Here is an 8,943-nt window from a genome sequence, read left to right as displayed (position 1 = left end):
CCATCCCATCAAACATACTCGCCCCTTCAGCCGTACGGGCGTTATAATGTGACGGTAATTCCCACTATTCGTTAATGACAGAGTAGCCCAAGAGTTGGCAGTGGCTAGCGCAGATAGCCCTCGTGTGGCTTTGCGCGAAATTCAAAACAAACCAAACCTTCTGAAAATATAAGAATTAGGATGCTGAACTAATTTTCGGTCTTATTGGTATAATCGATACTCCCGTGGTTTTAACCTGATTAAGTTATTATTGATTCCCATAAATATTCAATAAATCTCTGTTGAAATCCACCTTCAAAACCATCTAAGTCACTTTGATGTTGTTCCCCGGTGGGAAACTTACACCGCTGAAATATGAGGTTGGAATCCCCTCGGTAGACAGAGCACAGATAGCGCAATGTTTAGCTTTGTGCTAAAACAAACAAACATTTCAATTATTCAAAGTAGTGTACAATATTTCTATTTAACAATGGAAAGTAGAGCAGAGAAAGCATTTGGTACAGTACTGATACGCTTTTTAAAAAGACCATAATACTTGTCAATTATATTAAAGAATATTGTAACTTTGGTTAAACATGAATACCTAAAAATTGTTTGTTTTTATTTCAGCATATTTAACAATTGAGCAAAGTAATTACATTAGCTGTTTATTTCTCACTAAAGTCCTAGAATTTAAAAAAAAAGAAAATCTTTCAGGGTACATAAGTTTTAAATCTTTATTAAAACCAGTCAATACAACTCACCCCCCAACTTTGGGCTACTCTTTATCAACGAATAATGGGATTGACTGTCACTTTATAATAGCCCCATGGCTAAAAGGTCGAGCATATTCGGCGACAGGTTTCGATCTTGCGATCTGCAGATTGCGATTCGAGCGCCCCTAATCACTAAGCCATAACAGGGCTCATTAATCCGAAACATTCCATGCTACATCTGTTTGCAGCGTAGAATCCGTTCAAAAAATATATTTTTGACACATATTTCATGGTTTCTTTTTAAATATTCTTTGTCTTAAATCGATAACTTCACAGGATGCTAACAGTTACGAAACTTTGTCGTGAATATCGACAATGGGTAATGAATTTTTCCAAAAGATTATCTAAAGATTTCAGGATTAAACAATAAATATACACAAATTTCTACAGAACAACGTTGAGAAGATACACAAGCTTTTCATAGTAGAGGCCTGAAGCATGAGAAGTTTAGAATGAAAGCCAACACTATTCATAAAACAAGAAAGGGGCGTGTGTGTGTTTTTATAGTAAAGCCACACCGGGCTATCTGTTGTGTCCACCTTGAGGAATCGAACCCCTGATTTTAGCGTTGTAAATTCGTAGACTTACTGCTGTCTCACCGGGGTACAAGATGTGAGAGCGTTAGAAAGTAAATTCGAACTTTTAGCAGACGAGAGGTTAACTTTGAGTGTTGATTAAAAAAGATTAACTTTGAGTATGATTTTTCTCCAGGGCTATAGAAAAAAGGACGAGTTTATTGTAACGCAGATGCCTTTACCACATACTGTATATGATTTCTGGAAACTGTTATACAACTCTAAGGCTCGAACCATTGTGCTACTGAACGAAATGGAACCTAATGATGAGGTAGGTATAGGTAAATTTACGTAACGTATTTATTGTAATAAGTTCGAGGGGAAAAACTGCATGACTGCTTAAACGACCTCTATACTAATTTTACAATTTATAACCACTGTAGGCTAAACTTGCTAGCAATAGAATAAACGTGGTTTGACCAAAACGCTCACACTTAATTTTTTTTTCAAATATTTTAAACGATCATGTTTTACATCAGTTATAAATTGTTCGAAATAACCAAATATTAAAATGTTAATACCGGCAGTAATAAAACTATTTGATTTGTATTACTTTTCTGGGAAATTTTCCAGATTTTTTTTTATCTTATCGAATACACATTTTGATATTGAGGTTTTTATTCTAAAAATTGGAAGTAATATCAAAGTTCGTTTGGTGATTCGAAAATAAATGAAAAAAAGAACGATGTTAATTAATTCGTCATTAGCTATAGAACAATATTTGTTACAATATCGTCTAAGTTTCAATGTAACGTAGGCTGAACTTTATACACTTACAGAATTGTCCGCAATATTGGCCTGAGAATGGAACAATAACTTCAGAAGGACTTACTATAAAACACGTGAAAACAGATGACCATAACAATTACATAGTGAGATCCTTTAGTGTCCAGGAACAGAAACTACAGGTATAGTATACATTACTAAACTAAAAAAAAAGGTGTATTTCTTTAAAATGTTTTAATAGATGTGCTGGGTGATTGTAGTGCAACTGAAACATGTATTTAATGTATTTTTAAAACGTTTTAATAGATGTGCTGGGTGATTGTAGTGCAACTGAAACATGTATTTAATGTATTTTTAAAACGTTTTAATAGATGTGCTGGGTGATTGTAGTGCAACTGAAACATGTATTTAATGTATTTTTAAAACGTTTTAATAGATGTGCTGGGTGATTGTAGTGCAACTGAAACATGTATTTAATGTATTTTTAAAACGTTTAATAGATGTGCTGGGTGTATTGTAGTGCAACTGAAACATGTATTTAATGTATTTTTAAAACGTTTTAATAGATGTGCTGGGTGATTGTAGTGCAACTGAAACATGTATTTAATGTATTTTTAAAACGTTTTAATAGATGTGCTGGGTGATTGTAGTGCAACTGAAACATGTATTTCTTTCTTTAAAACGTTTTAACACATGTACCGGGTGATTGTTGTGCAACGGAAACACGTATTTAATGTATTTCTTAAAATATTTTAATAGATGTGCTGGGTGATTGTTATGCAACGGAAACATGTATTTATACATTTCTTAAAATATTTTAATAGATGTGCTGGGTGATTGTTATGCAACGGAAACATGTATTTATACATTTCTTAAAATATTTCAATAGATGTGCCGGGTGATTGTTGTGTAACGGAAACAAGTGTTTAATATATTTCTTTAAAATGTTTTAATAGATGTGCTGGGTGATTGTAGTGTAACGGAAACACGTGTTTAATATATTTCTTTAAAATGTTTTAATAGATGTGCTGGGTGATTGTAGTGTAACGGAAACACGTGTTTAATATATTTCTTTAAAATGTTTTAATAGATGTGCTGGGTGATTGTAGTGCAACGGATACATATATTCAATGTCGACTTCAATTATAGTTAAACGTAGGATATCGCTGTGCAAATGTCCCACACTTAGCTAATTTATAGAAATTCTTAAATCTTTAAACAAAGTTGCTATCTTCTGGTGTAATTTGGCACGTGTTGATAAAATTGATCAGATTGCTTGGCACGTGTTGTTCAATAGTAAAATTGACCATAAATGTATATAGATATAACTTAGTAGTTACTGATTGTTTAATATATTCGTGTTCGTTCACGGTGTAATACTTCAAATTTAGATAAATTATACTATTCTTATATGACAAACTTTTATGTAGAATAAAATGGTACATCGAGTGAGCAAAACGTGCAACTAACAACGCTTAGTGCTGAGGATATTAAGAACTTACAACGACAATATAAAACAGTATCGAAAATGTGGCTGAAAGTCACAACTAGCAAAGAGTAAATAACATAAGCATATTTATTTTTTAGTAGGTTAAACATATACAACGACAATATAAAACAGTATCGAAAATGTGGCTGAAAGTCACAACTAGCAAAGAGTAAATAACATAAGCATATTTATTTTTTAGTAAGTTAAAGCATATACAACGACAATATAAAACAGTATTGAAAATGTGGCTGAAAGTCACAATTAGAAAAGAGTAAATAAACTTAAGCGTATTTAGTTTGTAAGTATTTTTAGTAAGTTAAAGCATTTTTGGTTGAAAGCACCTCAAACATACAGAGATCTTTTACTTTCTTCTGCAAAGCAATATACAATAAATTTTATTTTTAACTTTTATTACTGAATATGAAAAATTCAAACTTCAAAGTAAAACATAAATCCTTAGCAGACGAAAGTAAGTCCAAACAACATATTTCAGTTCAGTATCACAGATTTTATAATCAGTAGATTGGTTTGGATAGTACTCTTTTTGTTTCTACTAATATTTTAATCTTAAACGTTCCAGAGCACTACCACTTCAACAACAATCAAACAGTTTCATCTGAAGGGGTGGCCAGTTTCTCAGGAGATACCCACAAATACGAATTCCTTCCTTTGTCTCATCGATGGAGTTAAGAAATGGCAAACTCAATCAGGAAACCATATTATTATTGTTCAGTGCTAGTAAGTACAAAAATCCATGTTATTCTTGTTCAATGCTAGTAACTACAGGAAACCATGTTATTCTTGTTCAGTGCTAATAAGTAAAGGAAACCACGTTATTATTTTTCAGCGCTAATAAGTATAGGAAACCATGTTATTCTTGTTCAATGCTAGTAACTACAGGAAACCATGTTATTCTTGTTTAGTGCTAGTAAGTACAGAAAACCATGTTATTCTTGTTCAGTGCTAGTAAGTACAGGAAACCATGTTCTTCTTGTTCAGTGCTAGTTTGTACAGGAAATCATGTTATTGTTCAGTGCTAGTGCGTACAGGAAACCATGTTATTCTTGTTTAGTGCTAGTAAACACAGGATTAGCGCAAACGGCAGTAGAGATTGGAATCTTATATGACCACGACGGATGATGACAAATTTGATATATATGCAGAAAGGAACCAACAGAGGTATCTGAAATGATGAAAACTGTTCTGTTGCTTGCTTATTTGAAATAGGGTTTGTAGACATAATTTTTCTTCCGCCTTGAGCCAACTTGAACCGAATATTCCATCATCATACTGCAAGGTCCAGCCGTATATCAGGTGGTCATATCCAGTTAAATAATGTGGAACTGAATAAAAAAACGTGGTGTTTAAAACACAATAAACTTAATACTATTGTCTCATGATAAATGTAAGTAATCATATCAAACCAAAGTCATGTAGAAGTAGATTAATGTGTGAACTATTCTAAATAGAGATATTATAATTTGCTGCCCCACCCCATCAGTGGCTCAGCGGCAGGTCTGCAGGCCTACAATGCTAAAAATCGGGTTTCGATATCTATGGTGGAAGAGCACAGGTAACCCATTGTGTAGCTTTGTGCTTAATAATAACCAAACCATTTAATTTGCTTGTGTCAAGCCTTTGTATATTGTGAGTTTTTTCTTTCTTTTTTCTACCGTAACATTGTAGCCCAAAGTATTGAGAAATTGAAAGTTTAAAAAAAAATTATGATTATTTTCACTGAAGCTTTTTATTTTTGCACCTGCTTGTATTTTCCTGCACACCTTAAAATAAAACAGTACATTCAAATTGGGAGTGGAGTGTTGGAGAATGTTAAGTTGTACTTAATAATCCTCTGGTTGGGATGAGAGATTTAGCTGATTTGAATGTGTATATGTTGTACTAATACTGTGTATTTTTTTCTAATTGTATAGGTACGTTGTGTTTTAAGGAGTGATACGGAATAAGAGTCGTCAATCACGAACTATTTAGCTGAGATCACTTTAAAAAACTCAGAACGTTTTTGCCCATTACCTTTGCTATTTTGGAGTTAAGTTAATTATCATAGCTAGGCATGGAGAATGTAGAGCAAAATCCAACCTTAGTTTTATAGAAAATTCAGTGTTGTTCATTACACTAAAATAATAAAAGGTGTAAATATTTAAAACAATACAGAACACTGATTTATTTATTGTTATAAAATTGAAATCCCCATTGTAATTTTCAGATAACTTTATTTTTAGCCTGTATCTGCTAGTTTATAACCGTAATTAGCAAAGTTTAAAGTTTGTTGAAATATTATGATATATCGAACTCGCATTATTTATTGTCAAGAATTCAAATTAGATACAAAATTATAATTCAAATTTCAAAGTCCTTTTATGATCCTTTGTCTTCAACACATAATGGGTATAAGTCGCTAAATCACAAAACTAAGGTCGTTCTAAAATTTTTTCTAATTGTTGTCTTGAAATTTGTACATGTTCTACAGTAATTCCTGTACGCTGGATCCGAAAATGATATCCATATTTCTCCATCACGTTCAGATTTTTCAGAAAACGTCATAACGCAATACGTAAAAGACAGACCACAACACGTAGATTTCACACACAAAAAATCAGGATGAATGAGGATGCATATTCGTTTGACATCGATGTTCTTCCCTTTTCTTCAGTTTGTTTGTATTTTTGTTAATAAACATAATAATAAAAAAATGTTCATTGGGGTAAACGAAATAATAATTTGATCTAAGTAAGAGTTTTTTTTTTCGATTTATAAGAAATCCTTACGCGATAGAAAAAAAAATGAAAATTATTTTCGAAATCTGCGTAGCTGAATTATGGAAAATCCATTATTAAAACCAAAACAACTTTTATGAAGTTTAAATTCGCAGGCCTGTGTAATTCATACTTTTCTTACAGTAACTGAGAATCTGTAAGTAAATGGTTTTCACGAGTGTAATATTTAAAACGAAATATGTTTTAATTTGAGGTTTAATGATGTGTCCTCCCTTTTTATAGTGTTATTTATTAGAATTTCAAATAGCTTAAAATTGAGTTAAATGATACCTTAAATTTAGTCGTTAGATATATGCCGATATATCTCCAACTTTAGAGAATAAGCGGGAGTTTCGCAATACATATTTAACACTATAAGCTATGTATGTTTCTAAATATAAATTTAATCCAAACAAACGTTGAGATTAAAACAAATATTGCAATAACAAACGTTATTAGTAGTCTGGCATGGCCAGATAGTTAGGGGTTTGACACGCAATCTGAGAGTCGCGCGTTCGAATCCCCGTCACACCAAACATGTTCGTCCTTTCAGCCGTGGGGCCGTTATAATGTGACGGTCAATCCCACTATTCGTTGGTAAAAGATTAGCCCAAGAGTTGGTGGTGAGTGGTGATGACAAGCTATCTTTCACTGTAAATGAGGATTGGCTAGCACAGATAGCCCTCGTATAGCTTTGGGCGAAATACAAAACAAACATACAAACGACTTTTATATTTTTGACATATAATTTACACATAATATTTAGTAAAAATGCCTGTCAGAATGTTTGTAAAGACATTTCGTAGAAAACATAAAATTAACTAACATTATATTTCCTTTTAAAGCGATGGTGCTCGAGCTTGTGGAGTCTATTGTGCTTGCGTGTTTATGTTGGATAAGATGGAAGAAGAAAAAGAATTTGACGTGTTTCTCGCAGTTCGTAGTATTCGAACAAACCGTCCACAGTTAGTTAAGAGTTTGGTACGTATTGTAACCTTTAATTCTTACCAGCGTGTATAATCTTTTCTCTGTCTTTCTCTCTAATATTACGTCGGCTTTCGCTCTTTGTGTAACTCTGATCTTTGTGAGAAGAGAAAATTTATGTCAGTCATTGAAATGTACCTTAAAAAAATCACGTTTTTAAGTATTAAGTTGGCCCGGCATGGCCAGGTGGTTAGGGTGCTCGATTCGCAATCTGAGGGTCGCGGGTTCGAATCCCCGACTCGCACCAAACATGCTCGCCCTTTCAGCCGTGGAGGCGTTATAAAGTTGCGGTCAATCCCACTATTCGCGGGTAAAAGAGTAAGCGGTGGGTTGTGATGACTAGCTGCCTTCCCTCTAATCTTACACTGCTAAATTAGGGACGGCTAGCGCAGATAGCCCTCGTGTAGCTTTGCGCGAAATTCATAACAAACAAACAAGTATTAAGTTCACGGAATATTTTCATTGTAGTAGCCAAGTGTTTATATCATTTGTAGTGCTTTTGATAATAAAACAAATAAGCCATTGTGAATATTGAGATGTAAATGTTTTACTTTAATTGGAAGCTGTATTAATTTGCTCGATTCACTAACGAATTATTCTTTCTTTCTTATACAGGATCAATACAAATATTGTTACGACGTAGCTGCCACCTATGCCGATGTTTTTCAAATCTATGCTAACTTCCAATAGGTATATCTCACACAAATAATCATCAGATTTCTCAGATACTATTATATTTGTATAGGTTTTGAACACGTGTCTAAGTGACAACATATTTATCTTATGACATTATAAAGTATTCTGTGAAAATCATTCCTTTTGTTGTATCACGTCGTCAAGTTTCTGTTGTTACGATAACTACATTATACATGGTTTGAAATACGACTGGAATTTTGTATGCTATAAAGTTCACTCACACTGCAATCTGAAAATGCTGTAAATGTGGAACAAGATGAACATTGAAGTTTACAGTACTTACCTGAGTACATGATGTGTAACGTGTTGAATATTTTTGTCCTTATAATTTTAATTAATGTTCTCAAAGTTTCGATCACCAGTAAAGAATAAGCTTCAAAAGTTTTGAAGTTTTTAATGTGCTTGTAAGAAATTGAGTACTTTGAAATCTTTTACAAGATGTATGAAGTAATTAGTATATTTTTACAATGTGATCTTCCTTTCTTACAAAATAAATCTATTTCTTCAAATTATTTCTTAATGTGTTAAGTTTCAAGTCCTTAAAAAAATTAAAGACCTGTGTTTTTAATGACTCGAAATTTTGTATTTTTTTAAATTGAAAAATACATGTATGTAAGAATGATGTAATGCAAATGTTATACATTAATCACGTGATCTCATGTCTTACATCTTCACAGTTTTGCGTAATCAAATGGGAATATATATATATATATATATATATTGTAAGAACTGGAAATATTATAATGATTTGTTTTTTATACGTGAGACTTTGTACTATCTGTATAATGCAAACAAATAAAACACAGTTTGGAAATCAACTTTTTCAGTAAAACTATTATGATATTCTTTTTTGTCCAGGTATTTTAATTTAGTTATAGTATTTTGGCACTTGTGTATAAAGTTAAAATCATAAATAATATTCAACGTTAAACTGGTACACAATT

General features: G+C 32.4%; 1 protein-coding gene across 1 annotated transcript in view; it reads left to right on the top strand.

The window, feature by feature from the left end:
* The window catches only part of LOC106460403 (receptor-type tyrosine-protein phosphatase epsilon-like), a 63,370-nt gene extending 54,865 nt beyond the window's left edge, over window positions 1-8,505 (top strand). Inside the window, exons 22-26 of the mRNA XM_013920094.2 lie at window positions 1,467-1,601; window positions 2,110-2,238; window positions 4,126-4,283; window positions 7,165-7,300; window positions 7,919-8,505. Coding sequence (XP_013775548.1) covers window positions 1,467-1,601; window positions 2,110-2,238; window positions 4,126-4,283; window positions 7,165-7,300; window positions 7,919-7,993 — 633 coding nt within the window. The 3' untranslated portion in view covers window positions 7,994-8,505. The remainder of the gene's footprint in view (window positions 1-1,466; window positions 1,602-2,109; window positions 2,239-4,125; window positions 4,284-7,164; window positions 7,301-7,918) is intronic.
* Window positions 8,506-8,943: the final 438 nt, after the last annotated feature.

This window comes from Limulus polyphemus, unplaced genomic scaffold (genome assembly GCF_000517525.1).
Source record: "Limulus polyphemus unplaced genomic scaffold, Limulus_polyphemus-2.1.2 Scaffold765, whole genome shotgun sequence".
Lineage (NCBI taxonomy): Eukaryota > Metazoa > Arthropoda > Merostomata > Xiphosura > Limulidae > Limulus > Limulus polyphemus.
The sequence above is the reverse complement of the archived record's forward strand: the minus strand, read 5'-3'. Positions and strand labels throughout refer to the sequence as shown.